The 22,701-nt window shown below is 50.8% G+C and overlaps 1 protein-coding gene across 3 annotated transcripts in view; it reads left to right on the forward strand.

Annotated features, from left to right (window-relative positions):
* The window catches only part of HIP1 (huntingtin interacting protein 1), a 132,823-nt gene that overhangs the window by 91,454 nt on the left and 18,668 nt on the right, over positions 1–22,701 (forward strand). For 2 of the 3 annotated variants that reach the window (XM_052657282.1, XM_052657299.1), the window contains 14 exons: positions 3,482–3,562; positions 8,209–8,285; positions 8,708–8,769; positions 11,942–12,082; positions 13,620–13,677; positions 16,698–16,773; positions 16,865–17,005; positions 17,749–17,849; positions 18,416–18,488; positions 19,243–19,426; positions 19,928–20,016; positions 20,390–20,506; positions 21,747–21,848; positions 22,281–22,424. In XM_052657282.1, coding sequence (XP_052513242.1) covers positions 3,482–3,562; positions 8,209–8,285; positions 8,708–8,769; positions 11,942–12,082; positions 13,620–13,677; positions 16,698–16,773; positions 16,865–17,005; positions 17,749–17,849; positions 18,416–18,488; positions 19,243–19,426; positions 19,928–20,016; positions 20,390–20,506; positions 21,747–21,848; positions 22,281–22,424 — 1,446 coding nt within the window. The remainder of the gene's footprint in view (positions 1–3,481; positions 3,563–8,208; positions 8,286–8,707; positions 8,770–11,941; positions 12,083–13,619; positions 13,678–16,697; positions 16,774–16,864; positions 17,006–17,748; positions 17,850–18,415; positions 18,489–19,242; positions 19,427–19,927; positions 20,017–20,389; positions 20,507–21,746; positions 21,849–22,280; positions 22,425–22,701) is intronic. The other variant, XM_052657291.1, reaches the window with a different exon arrangement.

The following is a 22,701-nucleotide window of genomic DNA, read 5'->3' on the forward strand; positions in this document are numbered from 1 at the left end:
TTTGTCAATAGCATTTAGTTGAATTCTTTAAAAATTAAAGAGGCAGTCTTTGTCTTTTACCTGGACCTTTATTCTGTTTACGTTTATTATAATGGATAATATCTTTAGACTTACATCTCCCGTCTTATTTTATGCTTTGTCCTGTCTGGTTTGTTTCTATTTCTCTCGTTGTTTACCTTCTTTTGGATTAATTGGGTATTTTCTTTCTCATTCACTTTCCCCCTCATTACTAGTGGGAAGATACAAAAATAAAAGCAGAGGTGTTTTTTTTTTTTTAATCTGTTGATAATGTTATCTAAAAATGAAAAGGGTATGCTTATGTTATCCTTGTCTAAAATTCATGTCTTTGTTTCCCGTATAGCACAAAGACCTTAGAATATGTTAACACCCTTCGTTCCCTCATATGCTGTTGTCATAGATTTTAATTTTGGTTGTTTTTAGACCCTATGTTTTATTTTAATTGTTGTATCTGGTGCTCTTCATTTCCCGTTACATCTCAGAGCATGCGTTTGGGATCTTGAGAGTCTGCTGGTGGGAAACAACCACTTTTGCCCGATGGAGAATGTCTTTCACCCTCATTCACAGGAGATATTTTCCCTGACTTAAGAATTCCGGGATGATAGTTCTTTTCTTTTAGCACATGGAAGATATCAGTCAAGATACCCTTCCACTGGCTTATGGCTTCCTTCATTCCTATGAAGTCTGCTGTTTGGCTCATCATTATTCTTTGAAGCTAATCTGTATTTTTTTTTTTTTTCCTGTTTTTAAGTTCTTATTATGTATCTAGGTGTGAATTTAGTTCAGATTCTCTGGACTTCTTAAATCTGTAGATTATTATCTTTTATTAGTTTTGAAAAGTCCTCATTGTCTTTTCAAATATTGCCTTTGCCTCATTCTGTCTTTTCCTCTGAGACTCTGGTTAGCAGTATTTTCAACTTTCTCACTCTATTCCCCACGCCTTTAAACCACTATTTCACTTTTTTTTTTTCTCCCTGTTCTCTCTGTACTGCATTCTGGATAATTTCAGTAGATCTAGTGTTCATTTCACTTATTCCCCCTTCAACAAGGTCTAATCTGTTGCTAAACCTCTCCATAAGGTTTTTGATTTTAGTATAGTTCTCATTTCTTGGAATTTAGGTTTTGTTTTGTTTTCAGATCTGCTTGGCATTCTTTGTAATTTATTGTGCCCTGCATATATTTTAAAAGTCTCTCATTTATTTGGGCTTATTAAATATATGACTTCATATATCACTTTTTATACTTCCAGTATCTAAAGTCCTTAGAGATCTGTTTCCGCCATCTGTTGTTTTGGTGGATTTTGCTCATGCTCTGCTCTGTGGTTTCTTTTTGTGCTTAGTTATTTTTCTACTGTGAATTGCTCATTTTCCTGGACATTTTTTTTTTGGTGGGAATTCTTTGAATTCTAACAAAGGCAGGTTCCTCCAGAGAGAATTGGCATTTGTGTCCATTGAGATCACTCTAAATTAAATTCTCAGCTTCAAAGTTTTATGAATTCTGAGCAGATCCCCTTGATAACTGGCTCACGGTTCAGTTCTTGGAAGTAGTTTTTCCCTCCCTCTGATCGCAACAGTGGTTTAAGGCAGTGGATTTTCTTTGCAGTCCTCGGGGGGACTCCTTCAGCACAGAAGTACATGTGTGTTATTTCCAATTTACCCTTAATTCCCCTGCACCAGGAAGGCAATCAGCTCTTCCACTAGACTCTTTAACTTGGGCAGGTGAGAGCCCTGCCTCCGGCCCTGGCCCTGGAGACTCAGAAAACCAAAACTCAGGTTCACTTGGTATGAGAAAGTATCTCCCCACCCCCCACCCCTGCCCCTGCCCCCATTTTGACCCCATCAAGCCATTTGCTTTCTGAATATCTGAATTACTCAGTTCCTGGCCTGAAGATTCCTTACTCTCTTGCTAGTTCATTAATACCTTCAAAGTGTTTTTAATGTCTCACTCAATATTGTTAGTCGTTTTCACTGGGAAGGTCAACCCAGGTACCTAGCCCCCCTGCCTTATCCAAAATATAATTCTTCTATGTTGTCTGTCTCTTCCATTTGACTAAGACTTTCTGAACTTAGAAGCCTCTTTTACTTTTTTTTCAAAGCAGCTTTGAGACTCCATGGACTACAGAAAGCAGTTTTAGTTTCACTGAAAAATTGAATGGGAAGTACAGAGATTTTTCCATGTACCCAGCATCCAAACATGCGTATAGTCTCCTCTGTTATCAGCATCCTCCACCACAGTGAAGTATTTGTTGCTGACACATCCATCATAATCACCAAAGTCTATAGTTTACAGTACAGTTTACTCGTGGTGGTTGTACATTCCTTGTTGTTGTTGTTTAGTCGCGAAGTCTTGTCCAACTCTGTGACCCCTTGGACTGTAGCCCCCCAGGCTCCTCTGTTAATGGAATCAGTTCAGTTCAGTGGCTCAGTCGTGTCTGACTCTTTTCGACCCCATGGGCTGCAGCACGCCAAGCTTCCCTGTCCATCACTAACTCCTGGAGCTTACTCAAACTCATGTCCATCAAGTTGGTGAGGCCATCCAACCATCTCATCCTCCGTCACCCACTTCTCCTCCTAACCTCAATCCTTCCCAGCATCAGGGTCTTTTCCAGTGAGTTAGTTCTTCGTATTAGGTGGCCAAAGTATTAGAGCTTCAGCTTCAGCATCAGTGCCTCCAACGAATATTCAGGACTGATTGCCTTTCGGATGGACTGGCTGGATTTCCTTGCAGTCCAAGGGACTCTCAAGAGTCTTCTCCAACACCACACTTCAAAAGCATCAATTCTTCAGCTCTAAGTCTTCCTTATGGTTCATGGAATAGCTCTATAATTTTACCTTTTCCAGATTCCATATAGTTGAAATCATATAGTATGTAATCTGAATTTTCAGACTTAGGTCCATTTTTTTAGTTGAATTGTTTGGCTTTTTATTGTTGAGTTTTAAGGGTATATTTGTACATTTTAGATAAGTGTCTTTTATGAGATACGTCCTTTGCAAATATTTTCTCCCAGTCCACGGCTTATCTTCTCATTCTCTTGACAATGTCTTTTGTAGAGCAGAAGTTTTTAATTTTAATGAAGCCCAACGTATCAATTATTTCTTTCGTGGTTTGTGTCTTTGGTGTTATGTCTAAAGAGCCTTTGCCACACTCAAGGTCATCCAGGTTTTCTCCTCTGTGACCTTCTAGGAGTTTTAGTTTTGTATTTTACACTTCAGTGTCTGATCCATTCATCTTTCACTTTTCGACCCTTGTGCATTTTCCCATGATGGTCTCTGGTGGTCAGGCTGAAGATGACTTGCTTGCAGTGTCCTTTTTTATATTTTCCAAATTTTCAACAGGGGATATGTGTTATTTTCATACTCAGGGGAAAACAAAATATATTCTTTTAAAAAGACGTCCCAGCTGTCGGTCTTTCAACCTGAAGTTCTCAGTGCTGACAGCCTGCTTTCTTTCCTCTTCGTCACAGGGCCACCTGAGTGAAGGGTATGGGCAGCTTTGCAGCATCTACCTCAAACTGCTGAGAACGAAGATGGAGTACCACACCAAAGTGAGTCTTTTCAGCAATTCTGCCGGCCCTGCCAGCCGCCCCTCACAGACCACCCCGCCCCCGCCCGGGGCTGTCCCGTCTCCTCACACCTGGCTGGGCTTTTTTGGTTTGTTTTTCGGCCGTGCTGGGTCTTGGTTGCAGCAGCAGCTTCTCTCTTTGGGGCACAAGGACTTCTCTTGTGGAGCACAGGCCCTAGAGCACGTGGGCTCAGTGTTTGCAGCACGTGGGGGTCGTTGCCACAAGACATTTGGGATATTAGTTCCCCGACCAGGGATCGAACCTGTGTCCTCTGCATTGGAAGGCAGATTCTCAACCAGTGGACCACCAGGAAAGTCCCCCCGGCCACGCTAATTGTCAGGTTTTCCAGGTAATAGGACAGCCTGGCTTCTCAGGGAATGTTCACACCGTATCCCAGCTGTGTGAGAGGAAACATTTTATAGAGTGACCGCAGTCAGTGGTATGTGGCCTGGGATTTTGGCCCGGGTCCTCTGCACCTTTTGTTCCAAATCTTGCAAAGAGAGAAACTTGATCCACCAAGTGCGTTCATTCGCTAAGTCACGTCCAACTCTTCGTGACTCTATGGACTAGCCCACCAGGCTCCTCGGTCCAGGGATTCTCCAGGCAAGAATACTGGAGTGGGTTGTTATTTCCTACTCCAGGGGATCTTCCCAACCCAGGGATCAAACCCGCGTCTCTTGTGTCCCCTGCACTGGCAGGTGGAGTCTTTACCACTAGCGCCACCTGGGAAGCCTGATCCACCAGGTGGCCTTATGAAAATATTTCAGAAGCACTGACTTGACTGGTAATAGAGATAACTCCTTCCATTCATACAATAAGTGTCCACACAGGACTTTCTGCTCAAGATATGACTTTAGTTAGTATTTCTTACATACCTAATGCATATAAAAGTATGTGCCAAGTGGGAGATAAGGATAAGGAGAAAGGGTCTGCTCTTTAGGAGTTCACAGATCCACTGGGGAGAGAAGCTTACACACTTGCAATAGCTGTATAATAGTGCCAGGTGTGTGCCTGCAGAAAAGTGCCAGGGATGTTTTGAAAAGATGGGAGGGGTGGGGCTTGATGTAATCCTTGAAGGGTGGGCATGATGGCAATAGGAAGTAAGGAAGAACGGCCCGCCAGGTGGGAGGGGAAGTGGCCTGAATTAGGGAGCTGGCAGTGGAAACAGAGAAAGGAGGAAACCTAAGAAGAAATACCATAACTTAGTCTGTTTATCTCCAGTATCTTTTATATACTCAAGGGGTATCTTTGATTCATGAAAACCATCCTAGTCGATTCAACCTTTTTTGAATATCATTTAATCTTCACAACAGCTCTATAAAGATATACGATCATATCCTAGGAAAGTGAAACCCAGACAGTGGCTGGGCGCCTTAAGGACCTTAGTCAGAAAGCTCCTCGGTGGTGAGGTGGGATTCTAACCTGGGCCAGGTTGATTAGAAGCTCATGCTGTCCTCAGTAACCACCTTTACTCCCCTGGTGTATCACTGAGGGTCGACTCTGGACTAGGGCGAGGTGAGGTTCTGGAGAGAAAAAGAGAGATAGACTTTGCTGCTGCCTTTGGGAGTCGCAGTCTGGTTGGGAGAGAATAAGGAGGGCCCACAGAAGTGAGTCGTGGGGTGTCTTGCCCAGGTTCGGGCAACCAGGTGGGCTTCTAGGAGGTGGTGACACTTGAGCTCAGCCTTAGGGCATTACAATTACCTGTGCTGGATACACATCACCCCAGAGCTTAATGACTTAAAACAACAGCAGTCTTTTGTTATCTCTGACATTCTGTTGGTCTGGGGTTCCACAAAGGCTTGGCCAGCAGTTCTGGCTGGAGGTTTCCAATGCAGTTGCAGTCAGATGCCAGCTAGAGCTGAAACGGTGGGGGGCTGGCCTGGCATCTCTTCACGAAGTCTCAGCACTAGTCAGGGCTTCCTTGCAGCCTGGTGAGCTGGCCACGAGAACAGGTAGAGTTCATTTAGACGACCCAGCCTCTGAAGTCACAGAGTGTCCCTCCCACCATCCTGTGCTGGTGGAGGCCATCACAGAGGTTCCTAGAGTCACAGGGAGGGGACTGTCATCACTCCAGGTGGAATATCAGGGTCACATCATAAAGAGAGGGTGTTGAATGGGATATGTCACTTCAACCACGGTTCGCCCTCTGGTCCCACCGTTCCCATCTCTCTCTGCCTGCTGTGGAGTACTTTTTCCCCCTTCTCCAGACCCCAGGCTGCCACTTAGCAGGTAGAGAGGAAGGGGCAATGAGGAAGGGCAGGATGGGTGTTCCTGGCAGTGGATCAGTTGAAGACATAAGGGCAGGAGGCCCAGGACACTCTGGCGTCCACGTGGCATTATCAGGAGACCCACGTTAGTACGAGAAGCAGGCAGGGTGGAGAGCGACAGGTGCCTGGGCTGGTGTGTGAGGTCATCCATTCAGTGTGGAGGATGACTTGGGCTGGGCTGTCGGTGTGAAAGATGGGGAGAGCCAGGTTTAGACAGTTATCTCTGGGACAGACCAGGGTCAGGGACTTCCTGAAGATTGGCAGGAAAGGGAGGAGAGGCGGGGACAACAACTGGAGGAAGATGTGGGGCCGTGGGAAAGACCTGGAGCGCGGGATGCGGGCAGGAGCTTATGGAGGCAGGTAGAGCCATGGGCGCTCAGCACTGTGGGTTCCGGGAGGGCCAAGAGCAGGGGTACGTGTCTCCCTTGTCCCGTGTGTGGCCCAGCATCTGGCCCGTAACAGGAGCTCAAGCAGGATTTGTTGGGATGAGCGAGAGAAGGAACCAGAAACTAGATTGGTTCAGTAGCACGCAGGGAGGGGCTGATCCTGAGTCAGGAAGGTGTCGACTCCTCTTTGAAGCTGGAGGAAGGGCAGGGCAGGTGGGTACCTTTGAAGCAGGGAAGGGGGTGGGAAGCAGGATGCCGAGTTTTGATACAAGAAAGTGAGCTCCTGACGTGGTAAGGTGCCGAGGGTGATGGCGTGGGATCTGGGTACCAGGTGCAGAGTCGGGCAGTCATTGATGGGAAGGGGAACCGATGGGCCAGTAGCAAGGACTGTTAGTTGCTCAGTCGTGTCTGACTCTTTGCCACCCCATGGACTGTAGCCCACCAGGCTCCTCTGTCCTTGGAATTCTTCAGGCAAGAATACTGGAGTGGGTTGCCATTTCCTCCTCCAGGCAATCTTTCGGATGCAGGGATTGAACCCGGGTCTCCTGCATTACAGGCTGATTTTTTTTTTACCATCTGAGCCATCAAGGAACCCTCAACAAGGGCTGTTAAGGGGCAGTGGAGCTAGAGAGCAGGCTTCCCCGCTGGCTCCATGGTAAGGAATCCCCCTGCAGTGCAGGAGCTCAGAAGACATGGGTATGACCCCTGGGTAGGGAGGATCCCCTGGAGGAGGTGCATGGCAACCCACTCCAGTACTCTTGCCTGGAGAATCCCATGGACAGAGGAGCCTGGAGGGCTATAGTCCATAGGGTCGCAAAGATTCATACACGACTGAAGTGACTTAGCAGGCATTCACGCAGAGCTATAGAGCGCAGTTTCATAGTGATGAATTGTGAGTCATTCTCCAGGGAGAAGGGCAGCTGGTCTGAGACACACAGCATGGGACAACGATCCAGACTTACTGGGGTTCTCGGCACTGTGGTGTGAGGACAGGCAGGAACGAAAATGAGCGCGAGGTGCCGTAGGTGCCATAATGTCCAGACCCAGTGAGGAAGTAAACAGCCAGAAGGGGGCGATAAAGGAACCGGCTTGGGGACTTCCCTTTGGTCCAGTGGTTAATACTCCGTGCTTCCAACGCAGGGAACGTGGGTTCGATCCCTGGTCAGGGAACCACATGCTGCATGGTGTAGCCAAAAAATGAAATCAATTTAAAAAGAAAAAAGCAACCAGCCTGAGTCTCTGAGGCAGAGGAGCCCGGGTGGTGGGCCTCAGGACAGGAGGGTGTCACAGCCAGAGACGGAGGTGCCCGAGTGGAGGATTTCTGTCTTCAGAGCCTGAAGAACTCAGCCTGGAGTTTAGAGCCCCTTGGTGGACTGGCCACCGTCTGTCTGTGCTCCCTCCACTCCGGACAGACCACACTGAGAAAGACAGGAGGCTACAGATGCTCAACAGCTGATAATCCCAGACAGCCTCCCCGGACTGCGGGGGTGCTTCCTGTAATCCTCTCCAGCCTTCAGGTTTCTTTTACTAATTCCATTTTGCTGAAGTGGTTTGCCTGGCCCTGAACTCACAATAGAAGCTTCTGGAAGTGGTCAGAGGACAGCGGGAAGCCTGGATAGGGTTCGGAATGTACTGGGGATAAGCAGAGGCTACACTGCCTGCCTGGTGTGGGTGTCTGGTTGAGGACCACCGGCAGTCACGCGCTGGGTGTCCTTGCCCCAGGGAGACGAAGTCCGTGGTACAGGCTGTGGGGGTGGGGCCCTCCCTGGGGTCCCAGGGATGGGATGGAACCTTCGTGTATGTGTGTCTGTGTGTGTCTGTGTGTATGTGTACTCCCCACGGAGCATGCAGGCACCCACACCAACAGAATCCATCCTGTTGCTGCCGGAGCTCAATGGGACTTGGTGTGCGTGATGTCGGCTGTAGAGAGAGCTCTCGGGGTGTCCTGTTCTGACTTCCTCTGCCTCCTTCCCAGAACCCCAGGTTCCCAGGCAACCTTCACATGAGTGACCGGCAGCTAGAGGAGGCTGGAGAGAGTGACGTCAATAACTTGTAAGTGGCCGTCCTCATGCCCTGGCCCGAGGGGGACGGGAGCTTGTGTAGGTCTTCTCACTTCCAGTTAGGGTCACAGAGGGCCTGAGGGCAGGGCCGGTGGCCGAGGTGGGGACAGAGCCGCTAAGTGACTTGACCCTGGGGCTGCTTACTGCTGGTGCCTCGCCCAGAACCCTTCCAGGGTGTTTCCCGCTCCAGGCCTCCCTTCTCTGTGCCCCTCTGCCCTCCCAACACAGCGTGGAACCTACCCTCTTTCTCTACCGCTGTCCTGTTGAATTCGCCCTGCTTGATCTTCCAATGGCCTGAATATCCACTTAGGTGGGGGCTGAGACTCAGAGCTGGTGTGTGTGTTTGTGCGTGCACACCTGTACACGCATGCTTTTGGGCTGTAGAGTATAAGCTCTCTTTCCTCTTGGGTCCAGTTTCCAGCTGACAGTGGAAATGTTCGACTACCTGGAGTGTGAACTTAACCTCTTCCAAACTGGTGAGTCCCTCCCTCCCATCTGGCCCAGGCTTTCCTGGCCAGCACCTGACCCCCAGACTGGTTCCCTCCTGGGAACAGCCAGCCCAGCCCCCCTCTCCGTACAAGTTGTACAGCACGGGCCAGGAAGATGGAGCTGCCCCACTGTGTCTGTGCCCTCGGCCCTGGTACAGAGGTTGAAGCCCAAGGGCATTCTCAGAGTCACGTGACCAGAAGGACTGCAGTTCCCCACTGCATTGGCCTCCCTGCTAAGCCCGGGCCTCCGAGAGTCCAAAGACATTTCCAGCCTCTCCGACAGTCCCTGGACTGTGGCCCCAGCACTGGCTGGTCCTTTGGCCCAGACCTGTCTGCCGCTCAGCTGGGCTGGCCCTCTTCCTTCCCCAGCATTCCATGATACTTGGCTCTGTTTCCATATGCCTTGATCCTTTGGGTTATTAGCAATATATGTTGAGCGCCTCTTCAAAAATCAGGAACTAGGCCTTGCTCACCTCTGTTCTAGCCCCGTGCCTGTCATTGCACGTGCTCAGCAGCCAAGTTCAAGAACACTTGCTTTGTAGGTGAACAGCAGTGAAGAAACAGCAGGTGAACAGAGTTCATAAACTGATGTCAACATCCATCTGAATGCTCTGGAAGTGTCTGGGGTGAATTAGCTAGAGTTCTCTAGAGAGCTACCCGAGTCTTTGCACACACTCCTCCATGGTTGAATGCTCCTGGTTTTCCCCACCCTCCTCCATCCTCATTCACCTCTTGGTGGTGGTGGTTTAGTCACTAAGTCATGTGACCCCACGGACTGTCGCCCGTCAGGCTCTTTTCTCCATGGGGATTGTCCAGGCAAGAACACTGGAGTGGGTTGCCATTGCCTTCTCCAAGGGATCTTCCTGACTCAGAGGTCAAACCCACATCTCCTGCATTGGTAGGCAGCTTCTTTACCAGCCATCAGGGAAAAGCCCATTCACCTCTTATGAGCCCAGAAACGGAAAAAAATGGGATCAGAAGTCTATCCAGCTTCTAAGTCTTAGTCTGTGACCTTATAAGATCTGGATCAGAACCTTCGGAAGAGGGTGCCCCAGGTTTTCAACTGTGGGAAACGTGGGCTAGGTACAATGAATGTTGACTGGATGCACCTGCAATGATTCTCAAAGTGTGGTCCCTGGACCAGCAGCATCCGCATCACCTGAGAACGTAGCCCACCAGGCTCCTCTGTCCATGGGATTTCCCAGGCAAGAATACTAGAGCAGGTTGCCATTGCCTTCTCCAGAGGGATCTTCCTGACCCAAGAATCGAGCCCGATCTCCTGCACTGGCAGGCAGATTCTTTATGGCTGAGCCAGCCCGGAAGCCTTGCCCCCCGCCTTACCCTAGACCAATTAAAACAGAAGCAGGGATGAAGGAGCTGCAGGCAGTCGTGAGTCGTCTCTGCGTTTCCCTGGGTGATTCTAATCAGTTTCCAAGCCAACCCGAAGAACCACTGCAAGTTGCTATGCCACTTATAGGACATTCTCATTTAATCCTTACAAGACCTCCGTATGAGACCCTTACGAGGAATGTGCCATTAGAACCATCTGCATCTCACAGAAGAGTACCTAGAGGCACCAAGAAATTGAGTAACTTTGCCCCCGGTCACACCACTCTAGATATTACTGGATGCCAAGGGGCATTCCTGGAAAGCAGCTGACCGGCCAGGAGTAGCCTGAGATTCCCTGCCAGAGTGGAGCCTAGGGAAGCCAGGAGACTTGGGGATGGCCGCCTCGCAGTGACAGCTGCTTCTAATTTGTGTCAAGAAGAAAAGCTGCCTTTTAATTAGAACTGTTTGGGACTTTTTTTTTTTCTTTCAGTTGCCAGACTTAAGCCTGTTAACGGGGATTAGTGTGGCCAGGGAAGGTCGAACACAGTGGCTCTGGGCTTTCCTCCGGGGCTGTCCCATGCACTGAGGGCCTGCAGGGGGATGTCTCTCAATGTTGGCTACATGTGGAATCTCCGGAGGCAGCGGGCAGCCACTGCGGGGAGATCAGCCTGGCCAGTGGTGTGTGCTGACGGTCCACGGCCAGGCATCTGGTTGCTTGGTTTAGGAGCAGGGGGCAGGAGGTGAGCATGGAGGGGTCCATGGGAACATCTTGCCCTCTGGAGCCCAGGAGAATGGAGGGCAGGTCACCCACTCCCTACAAGGACCTCCATCAGCCTTGATCCTGATGGTTCACCCTCTTCCTGGCTCCTTGCCCAGTGTCCTCAAAGCCTCTGGTTGTCCACCCGAGGTTCCTGCACATTGCCCTGTCTGGTGTTCCAAGAACCCTGGGAAAACCCACCAGGAAGCCCGGGCTGAATTATCTGCTCCTTCGTGTTCTGATCAACGTTTGGTATTTTCCCCACATGCTTTCTACTGTCACCCCCAGATCAGGTGTTTCTTAGGGTCAAGGCACCATGAGACCGAGCTCATGCCTGAGACGGAGGGCTGCGTGGGGCTGTGTGCACAGCCCCTTCCGATCCTGAAAATCTGATTCCCCATAAAACTGAGAGCTTCTCTTGAATAAGAATTCACCTCCCACGTTAGATCAGAAGTCTACCAGGTGCTGTGTTCTGCCTGCCAATGTGGGGCAGGGAGCGTAAAGCTCAGACCGGAAGGAGGCATTTGGGGCGCTCCCCCACCAATCCCTTCTTTCCTGGCCTCCCACTGGGCTGTACACGGCATAGAACCAGTTCATTTCACTGGTTTGTGACACAGGGAGCCTGATGGCTGCCAAGGACACAGGCTCCTCGTCTCTTCTCTGGCCACAGGGGCTCTGGCTTTTAACTCAACGTCTCTCAAGCAAAACCACTTGGCTTTGTGACCTCCTTCAAGTTGCTCACCTCCAATTTCCTCTTCTGTGTAATGGGGATGCTTTTAGCTACCCCGTAGGAGTGTTGAATGGAGGAGGAAACGACCACCCACTCCAGTATTCTTGCCTGGGAAACCCCATGGACCCAGGAGCCTGGTGGGCTACACTCCATGGGGTCATGAAGAGTCGGACACACCTGAGCATAGCACAAAGCAGAGAAGTGCTGAAAAGGTTAAACACGTTAACACGAGACCATGGTTGCACAGAACAGGTCCTCCGGTGCCGAACGCTTGTCCTCTGCCCTCAAAGAAGGTGGCCTCTCATTCCCCAGCTCTGCTCACATCTCCCCTTCCTGTTCCCTAGTGTTCAACTCCCTGGACATGTCACGCTCCGTGTCGGTGACCACAGCCGGGCAGTGCCGCCTCGCCCCGCTCATCCAGGTCATCTTGGATTGCAGCCACCTTTATGATTACGCTGTCAAGCTTCTCTTCAAGCTCCACTCCTGTGAGTATTCCGGGCTTGATCTCTGGAAGCTTCTGGCTGCAAGGCCGTCCCTGGAGAGAGGCAGCTCCTCCCGCCCCGGCGCCCTTGGCTTTCTACTCCTATTCCAGAAGGCCCCCGGAGCTCCCAGCTGTCTTGATAATAATAAAAGATCGGGGCCAAGCCTTGCTGTGCGCAGGGACGCACCCAGCCTGCCCTAGCGGTGACCCAGGATGGCCCTGCCCTCCCCTTCCAGGCTACCACATTGTTCGTGAACCAATAGTGATACGTTATTATTCACTGAAGTCAATGTTCTATGCACATTTCCAGTTTATGCCTAATGACCTTTTTCTGTCCCAAGATCCCATCTGGGTCGTGGTGTTACATTCAGTCATCAGGTATCCCTAGGCTCCTCTAGGCTCTGACAGTTCCTTGGACTTGCCTTGTTTTTGATGACCTCGACAGTTGTTTTTATTGCTTTTTTCTCCACTTTATTTTTGGGTGCCCTGGGTCTTCGTTGTTCACGGGGGCTTTCTCTAGTTGTGGCGAGTGCGGGGCTTCTCACTGGGGCGGCTTCTCTTGCTGCAGAGTATAGGCTCTAGGCTCCAGGCCTCAGTGGTCGTGGCTCACAGGCTTAGTTGCTCTACAGCCTCCGAAATCCTCCCAGACCAGGGATCGAATCCATGTCTGTGCCTTGCATTGGCGTGTGCATTCTTAACCACTGACCACCAGGGACGTCTTTAAGGAGTCCTGGTCGGATACCTCGTAGGATGTTCCTCATTAGAGTTCGTCCGATTTCTCTCAATGATGAGAGAAATCTCACCACTGAATTTCCTGGGTTCTTGGGAGAAAGATTGTTGAGGGAAAGTGCTATTGTCATCACTGTAAACTTTTGTTCCTTTGAATTACTATATTTATATGTGTATTCCGTGTTTATACTGAATGATAGTATCACATTCAAAAATTTCTAAAATTGAAATTTAAGACATCTGTAGCTGAACTACATAGAACTGTACAATCTGGGAGGTGAGCGGTCCCCCCTCTGCCAGGGAGGAGGCCGGCCCTAAGAGGCTGCTGCTTGTTCAGCATCGTAGAGTCTGCAGTTACCGAGCCAGTGCTAGACTGGCTCCTGTGGGTCTCAGTCCTGTGGTGTTTGGCCCCCCGGCAGGCTCTCTGGGTCTCTCTCAGACTCACGTCTGCACAAAGCCTCACCCAGGGCATCCAGCGCACATGACCCCTGGGAGAGAGCCCCCTTCTCTCCCAGAGTGGCCTGCCCTGGTCCACTCTGCTGCTGTGGTTAGGGGCACAACTTCCAGCCCTCTGTGCCCAGGGAGCTCACACTCGAGGAGCAGACAGAAGGAGAGTTGGCTGATAAGCACCTCCAGAGTCCCTGCTGGCCCCAACTGGGCCCAAGAGGTTACCAGTTTCTGGGCAGTTCTAGGTCAGGAATACCTTCCCCTGGGCTGACCACTGGCCCCAGGAAGGATGGTCCCCTCCCCTCCCCAGGTCCCCTGCCCTCTGCCCCTTTCCTTCCCTCTCACTCTTTTCCGATTCCTTCCAGGTCTCCCAGCCGACACCCTGCAAGGCCACCGGGACCGCTTCCTGGAGCAGTTCACAAAGTAAGCGGCTTGAGTGACAGAAAAGAAGCGAGTCTAAAGTGCTGTAAACGCAACCCATCCTTGCAGGAGCTCTTGCTTTGATTTTATTTTATATTTTACCTTTTGGTCGCACCATGCGGTAGGCACATGGGATTTAGTTCCCCAACCAGGGATCAAACCTGCTCCCCCTGCCTTAGAAGCATGGAGTCTTAACCACTCGACCACCAGGGAAGTTCCAGGAGCACTTGCTTTTAAATCATCGAGGGACAAGGGTACCTGCTTTATTGCTTTAAAGGCGAAGGAAAAGAAACTGTGGGTAAAACTGCCAATGATTGGGGAAGCCATCAGTTCTCTAATAAATCTCAGAGGAAGGTGATTCCATTCATTCATTGATTGCTACCCTTAGGCCCAGGACTTCATCCTCTTCTCGTTTTCTTTACCTAAATTCTCTTGGTCTCATGCCATGTGCATGCTGACAGCTCCAAGAGATGTATCTCCAACCAGACCTCACCTCTGAATGCCAGGCTCACATCCCCAGTGGTCTGTTTGACATCTCTACACCAAATTTGGGCTTCCCTAATAGCTCAGTTGGTAAAGAATCTCCCTGCAATGCAGGAGACCCTGGTTCTATTCCTAGGTCGGGAAGATCTGCTGGAAAAGGGATAGGCTACCCACTCCCGTATTCTCAGACTTCCTTTGTGGCTCAGCTGGTTAAGAATCCGCCTGCAATGCAGGAGACCTGGGTTTGATCCCTGGGTTGGGAAGATCCCCTGGAGAAGGGTATGGCTACCCACTCTAGTATTCTGGCCTGGAGAATTCCCTGGACTGTAATAGACCATGGGGTCCCAAAGAGTTGGACACAACTGAGTGACTTTCACTTTTCACACTAAAATTACATCTCAAACTGAACTCTAGGCTTTCTTCCAAAAATGTTTTCTTCCTGATCTTTTTTATCTCAGTGAATACTGCCTACCATCTGCTTAAGAGAGAGATCTGGAACTCACCATTCCCCTCATTCCCCACGTTTAATCTATCAGCGAGCTCAGATGACACTTGGTTTATCTACAGACAGATCTTGGCTCTAGTTCTGCCTCCCACCTCGGCTCCTTCCTTTACTGTCTACTAGGACCCTCCAGTATGGACACGGTGCACTGCTCCTGTCCCCTGCAATCCCATCCCCATCCAGCAGTTAGAATGACCTTGTGAAAACATAACCCCCTTGCTCCCAACCTTTCAGTGGCTTCTGATAACGATGAAAACCAAATCTAAGCCCCTCTCTGTGGTCTGCAAGGTCCTTGCATGATCTGGCCTCTGCCCGTCCTTGCTGACCTCTTGTCCAGTGCTCATAGTGTTTCAGGCATACTTTGTGGGGTCCTCTTCCAGTTCCTGAAACATACCCAGAGCTCCGAGGCTTAACACTTGCTATTCCCCCTCCTCAAGATGCTCTTCTTCCAGCCTGGCCAGCTCCATCCAGGTCACCTTCAGTCTCCTCTGCACAAAGGAAGTCTCTATCCACCTTATTTAAGTGGGGTCTTTCCCCCCATCTCCTGTTCCACCTCACCTCCCCACCCACCCACCCTCGTATTCTCCATTATAGCAGCTTTCTAGTTCTAAGAATGACTTTATTTTTGTTCGACTGTCTTGCCTGTAATTGTATCTCTAGCACCTGAATTCATAATAGTTCCTTAAGACTGTAGTGTTTAGTCAATGTCTGAATCAATTCAGGAACTAATCAGCCTGCTATCTAGTCTAGAAGAGGAAGAGCTTGTTTGACAGAGGGGCAAATGATTCTGCTGCGTTTTCGGGAAAGAAAATTGGTGATGAGATGACAAGTCCAGTTCATCTTTCAATTAAGTCTGCCCGAGAAGAGGGGCCAGAATGGAGGAGAGACAGGGGAAGGAGGGAGCCAGGAAGGACACTAGCCTGATTGTTTTCCTTGTTAATTTCTTCATCCTTGACTGCAGGAAAAGCATCGCCCCCAGAACCCAAGCCCAGGCTTCTCTTGCTGGTTGCTGAGTAGCAATCAGAGGGCAAGTTCAGAGTTGTGCTAACCACCCGGTTCCTTATTCTGTTTGAAAAGCCTTGTATGTTTATGCTATAAAAAATGACTTATTAAATCCTAGGAGACAGGCCCTGGGGCCGATTTCCTGGAATGTTAAATTCCAGTAGCTTAGGAAAGCAAGAGCCTATTACTGTTGGCTCCAGCCCAGAAAGCGGGGGATGTGTGGTCAGGTGATTCAGTTTTCCTTCATTCTTCTAGCTAATGAAAGCATCACCTTCTCTTTCGCGGACACAGCTGCTGAGGCCTCGGTGTCCCCAAATTCGGGGAAAGCAGCAGTGAGGTCACAGGGACAGTCCTAACCTTGGGGTCTGATGGGCTGTCCTGAGACCCCAGCGGTTTCATTTATTGGGCTGAGCAGGAGAAAATTCGGTGCTGCAGAGCGAGGGCTGATATCACTAACCCCCTTTCATCTCAGAAAGTATGTCTGATGCTCTTGGCTTTCCATGCTTAGATACAAAATGGAGACTTGAGGATGAGAAAAAATTGGAGTTTCTTCATTCCCATATCCATCCAAGATTATTTGTTGTTGTTTTAGTCACTAAGTCGTGTCCGACTCTTTTGCGACCCCATGGACTGTAGCCTGCCAATCTGCTCTGTCCATGGGATTCTTCCAGGAAAGCATACTGGAGTGGGTTGTCACTTCCTTCTCCGGGGGATCTTCCAGATCCAGGGATCAAACCCGCATCTCGTACATTGGCAAGTGGATTCTTTACCCCTGAGCCACCTGGGAAGGCTGTAGTCCACGGAGTCGCAAAGAGGCGGCCCCAACTTACAACTAAACACCACCAACATTGCTCACCCCCAGATCAGTGAGGGCTGGCAATACATAATGTGTCCCAGCAGCGTCATAATTGCACCATGGAGGGCATCTCCTTGGCAGCCTGTGCCCGGGGCTGGGCAGGCAGTAGGAAAGCGGGGTGTCCCCTCCTCGGGGCTAGTGAAGGCCCCCAGCAGCCCTCCAACCTCTCTCCACCCCTAGGTTGAAAGATTTCTTCTACCGCTCCAGCAACTTGCAGTACTTCAAGCGGCTCATTCAGATCCCTCAACTGCCAGAGGTTAGCGTGCCAGGGGATTGCTGAGCCCAGGAGGCCTGTCCTTAAGGTGGGCAGGTGGGCAGGGTTCGAGAAATGTGTCTTCCCGCTTCAGAACCCACCCAATTTCCTGCGAGCCTCCGCCCTGTCAGAACACGTCAGCCCCGTGGTGGTGATCCCAGCCGAGGCGTCATCCCCCGACAGTGAGCCGGTCTTAGAAAAGGATGACCTCATGGGCATGGACGCCTCCCAGCAGGTGAGGACCTCGTAAGAGGAAGCTCACTTAGCCCTTCCCGGAGCCCCCAGGTACAGGGAGGTGGTCGGGAGGACCATGGCCAAGCTCGACCACCTTCTTATTTATTTATTCATTTATTTGACTGCACTGGCTCTTTTTATTTTTATTTTTTTTTTACATTTTATTTATATATGGCTGCGCAGGCTTTTCTCTCGTTTCAAAGAGTGGGGGCTACTCTTCATTGTGGTGCAGGGGCTTCTCTCTCTAGGGCACATGGGCCCCGTAATTGCCGTTCTTGAGCTCTGGAACGCAGGCTCAGTGGTTGCAGCACATGGGCTCCGAGGCATGTGGTATCTTTCTGGACCTGGGATCGAACCTGTGTCTCCTGCGTTGGCAGGCGGAGTCTTTACCACCGAGCCACCAGGGAAACCCCTGCAGCAGGTCTTTGCTGTGTCACACGAGATCTTTTTAGTTTGCCATTGGTGATCTTTGGTTGAGGCATGTGGGATCTGGTTCCCTGACCAGGGATCAAACCTCGGCCCCCTTGCACTGTGGGGCTCCCTTCACAGGGACCACCAGAGAAGTTCTGCAGCCACATTGTAACCCGAGCGCCGACCTAGACAGATCACGCCATCCTGCCGTCCCTAGGAGGCGCTGTACCTGGATTTGAACCAGATTAAGAAAGCATCTGTTCCCACTTGTGGCTGTTGAGACCCACACAGACCCCTCTGGGTCTCTAACCTTGTCCTCCTTTCTGGTCGCAGCAGAATTCATTTGACAGCAAGTTCGACGACATCTTTGGTAGCTCCTCCAGCAGCGACCCCTTCAATTTCAACAGTCAGAATGGCGTGAACAAGGACGAGAAGTGAGTCTGGGCTGCGGGGTTAAAGCAGATGGTGTGGGCGCTGTGTTAAGCCAAGAGCTCAATCGCCACACCCAACTGAAGAGGAATTCTTGGGCTTCATAGATAAACGTCTTGACCTTCGAGTTGCTGTTTAGTCGCTAAGTCGTGTCCGACTCTTTTGCGACCCCATGAACTGTAGCCTTCCAGGCTCCTCTGTCCATGGGATTCTCCAGATAAGAATACTAGAGTGGGTAGCCATTCCTTTCTCCAGGGAATCTTCCTAACCCAGGGATTGAACCCATTGGCAGGCGGATTCTTTACTGCTGAGCCACCTGGGAAGTCCTAAGCTTTGAATACTGACCCCTTTCAAATCCTAGAGTAGCCAATGAGGCTGAGATACCTGTGGGCCCGTGGGTGGTAGATTGGTATCTGGAGACACTGCGGGTCTTAGAGTTTAACTTACAGGATTTCAAAGAATTGTTCCCAAATGAACATCAGCTTTTAACCTCCTCCCCGGGTCTCCCAGCTCGCATTTCAAAGGAAAGAGGAGCACGGTGGAAGCAAACTTGCTCTCCTTCTCTTCCTAGGGATCAGTTAATTGATCAGCTGTTTGGAGAGACCAGAGAACTGAAAGCACAGCTGGAAAACATGAAGACTGAGGTATGAGCTGGGCTCGGATCCACCTCTGGGCTTTACCGGAACGTGATAGCTTTCGATATTAAATTCTCTTCACATCCACTCTTGTTGAGCCACATCTTAATGGAGGGTTAATTAGTAGAAATGCCAAATGCCAATACAGCAGGTCATGTATTTCCAGTACACTTACTCTTGGGAACAGCGTTTAAGCCACACTCCAGGGGCCCTGTGATACTTGGAGAGAATCATGACCACCAGCTGGCTGTGAAGCTGTGCCGTGAGATACCTGTTCTTGTCACATGGTGATGAGGTTTGGCTTGTAGCTTTGCCAGTTATTTGCTGTGTCTGGTGCTTACTCATGGCTGATCAGATCCTTTACCTGGGACCAGCAAGCATTCCAGAGAAGGCAATGGCAACCCACGCCAGTTCTCTTGCCTGGAGAATCCCAGGGACGGCGGAGCCTGGTGGGCTGCCATCTCTGGGGTCACAGAGTCGGACACGACTGAAGCGACTTAGCAGCAGCAGCAAGCATTCTCCCCTTCCTCATTCTAGCTGGTCTGTCATTGCCCCCAGGCCCCTCTAACAGGACCGGAACTCCCCTGCCCTCACCCCCTGTTGGTGGGTGGCTGGCTTGTAGTGACCACCTCTCTTTGTGAGGCCTTGGGAGTGAGCTCGTTGGGAAACCCCAGGTGTTTATTTAGTTGGCACTGGAGACGTGGTAGGCAGGACCCCCTCGTCCCACCTCGCGCTCGCGCTCATCCCCAGGCCCTCCCCACAGAGCCAGCGGGCCGTGCTGCAGCTCAAGGGCCGCACCAGCGAGCTGGAGGCCGAGTTGGCCGAGCAGCAGCACCTGCGGCAGCAGGCGGCCGACGAGAGCGAGTTCCTCCGGGCCGAGCTGGACGAGCTCAAGAAGAAGCGCGAGGACACGGAGAAGGCTCAGCGGAGCCTGACGGAGATTGAGAGTTAGGAGCTGTCGCTGGGGTGGGCGTGAGGGTGGGGCCGGGGAGGGCGGCGCCCCGCCAGCCCTGCAATGCAGGCTGAGGCTGGGCACCAGGGTCCCTGCCTTGCGTCTGTCCAGTGGGGTGAACGCTAGCATCAGCGGTTAGGAGGGTAGGTGGCAGTTCCCCGTGGGACCCTGCTGGGAACAGAGAGATGAGGAGACAGAGGGTGACAAAAGAGAAAGAGCTTATGAAAAATTGTGGCATAGCAGCCAGTAACGCTGACTTTAGAACACCAAGTGTGGAATGCTCAAGGGGCATGAATCAGTGCAGGGACTTGAATCAGGTGATTCTTTGTTAAAGCAGACGTGCCGGAGGACTTTAATTTTAAGTAAGACTTTTATGGGAGAAGGAGGTATAGATGTTTGTGGAAAAGCAAGGTAGTCTTCTAGGGACTCTGGCTTACAGAAGAGCAGAGGGTGCCCCGCCAGTGCAGACCCCTCACCTTGCTCCTTGACAATTCAGGGAAAGCCCAGGCCAACGAGCAGCGCTACAGCAAGCTCAAGGAGAAGTACAACGAGCTGGTGCAGAACCACGCCGACCTGCTGCGGAAGGTAGGACCCTCACCAGCACCGGCACTCCGCCCCCCGTGCACAGGGCCCCCTGCCCAGGGGAGACGTCGACCCCGGCTGGATGGCTTCTCCAGGGCCAGTGTCCCCACCATTTCTTGGAAACCAGAGCTCCCTGGCTGTCATATCTCAAGCTCCCCCTTAGGTACCAGCCCTACTTGTGATAGCCCCCATCTTGATCATTTTTGCAATACTTGAGAGTCGAACATCTGAAGGCAACAGCTTCCTCTGGGTGGGGAAGCGATGTCTGTGTTCATCTTTAGAGCACTCGCAGTCTGAATGCCGTCCTTGGTTCTACAAGGGTAATGGCCTTTAAGCGGGAGGTAAGCCATTTCGAGACACCGTTCTTCTCTTGCAGAATGCGGAGGTGACCAAACAGGTGTCGGTGGCCAGACAAGCCCAGGTGGATTTGGAACGGGAGAAAAAAGAGCTGGAGGATTCTTTTCAGCGCATCAGTGACCAGGCCCAGCGGAAGGTGAATGGAAAGAGAAGTGGGTGGGAGTTGAGGAGGGGTGCCCTCCTTCCAAGGTGGAGGGGGCTTTGAGCACTGCACAGAATAGAGGGCCTTGTCTTCACGGGCGGATCTGCAGGGAGGGTGGCAAGGGGCCCGAGGGCGCAGGACGTGGTTACTCATGTGTACGCTGTTAGGGGTATGACGTGATGAAAGGTCTGAAGTTGAGTGGGGCTCATCAGCTAAGATGAATCTCGAGGAGGTTTTGAAGTGGAAGCAGGTGGATGTCAGGGAGAGAGGATCGGCATTTACAAAGACCCACAGCCAGGAGTTGTCTGCAGCCGTGCCTTGGGGTGGAGTTGGCATTAGGCGGCAGGTCCCGTTGGCATAAGAGATGGCAGGTGGATAAAACAGAGTGCCTTCCACTTAGGAGCAGGGGCTTTCACACTTCTCTGTGTCCCAAAGTAAAAATAGCATCTAATGGAGGGCTTCCCTGGCAGTCCAGTGGTTAAGACTCTGCGCTTCCAGGGATGGTATGTGTTCCATCCCTGGTCAAGGTGCTACGATCCCACATACTGCTTGGTATGGCCAAAAAGTTAAAAAAAAAAACTAATGAAAATCAAAATTTCACAGAGCGATACTTTACCTTATTATGTGGGTTACCTTTTGGCTCTGTTTATTGCATTAAAAAAAATGTTTGCTATGAATTCTTACTCATGGGTCACAACCTGCTCTTTGAAAAAAAGATACCACTTAGAAATCAAAGAAGGGGGATTGCTTCAAGATGGTGAGATAGAGTGAGTCAGCAGAATACCCACCAGGTGTTGGGATGCCTGAATTAAAAATCTGGTTCTGCTTTAATTCATGTTATTTGTGGGCTCAAGCATGACGTTTGAGTGTGGTGCTCAGTTGCTCAGCATGTCTGATTCTTTGGGACCCCATGCCTAAAGCTCCTCCTTGACATTTCCTGTAACTGGAAGAAAAATTATTGGTTCATTCTGACCTCTCTTGCTTCTATATATAAATTATGCAGGGACATCCTTGGCAGTCCAGTGGTTAAGACTCTGCACTTCTGCAGGGGGCATGGGTTTGATCCCTGGTCAGGGAACTAAGATCCCACATACCATATGGCATGGCCAAAATTTAAAAAATAGTTAAAAAAAAAGATTAAATCTACATTTATAGCTTGGGGATTTTTTTACACGTATTTATCCCTTGAAGCCACCACCTAGATCATAGTACTCCTGTTTTTCTTCTCCTTCAGACTCAAGAACAGACAGAAGTACTAGAGAATTTGAAGCAAGAACTTGCCACCAGCAAACAGGAACTCCAGATTGTCCAAGGCAGCCTGGAAAATTCTGCCCAGGTGAGTGTCTTTCCCTTGCTCATTCTCTTCCCCTTGGGCTTTGGGGTTGCTGTCAGCTAGGGCTTCCCCGGTGGTGCTAAGGAAAAGATACAGGAGACTCAAGAAAGGCAGGTTCGATCCCCGGCTGGGAAGATCCCCTGGAAGAGGGCATGACGACCCACTCCAGTATTCTTGCCTGGAGAATCCCATGGACAGAGGAGCCTGGTGGGCTACAGTCCGTGGGGTCCCAGAGAGTCGGACACGACTGAAGCAACTTAGCACAGCATCCGTCCCCACTGGCATGTGGCCCACCTGGTCCCATCCAGGATCAGTCTTCACTCGGGGATGCAGGTGGCAGATTCCTCATGGCCTGGGGGTGGGTTTGGATCTCTGGGAAAGGGACGGTTTCATTCTCCCAGCAACTCCCTCCGGGCCACTCTATCCCCATCACAGTCGGAGGCAAAGTGGACCGCCCGGATCACAGAGCTGGAGAAGGACCGGGACAGCCTGATGAGCGCCATGGCTTGTAGGGAGGAGGAGCTGTCCGCTCTTCGGAAGCAGCTGGAACACACACAGCTCAAACTGTCCAGCGCACAGGCGAGTACCGGGTGCTCCTGGGGCAGACCAAGTCCAACTTCACACCCGTGGGCGCTGGGTTGTGGGTATTGGTGGAGGCGGGTGTGCTATGAAAGGAAGTTTGGGGCCTTTGGCCAGATTGTGAAGGCGAATACTCGGCAAGCATAACTTGTGATGCCTCGCACGTAGTAGATGAGAAGGAACCTGGCTCTCTCTTCCCAAGGGTGGAGGATGGGCGGCCGTGGTCCAGCGCCATAGCCTCCTGTGCTTGGTGGCACATGCCCGCGGACAAGGTTAA

The sequence above is a fragment of the Budorcas taxicolor genome, chromosome 2 (assembly GCF_023091745.1).
Source record: "Budorcas taxicolor isolate Tak-1 chromosome 2, Takin1.1, whole genome shotgun sequence".
Classification (NCBI taxonomy): domain Eukaryota; kingdom Metazoa; phylum Chordata; class Mammalia; order Artiodactyla; family Bovidae; genus Budorcas; species Budorcas taxicolor.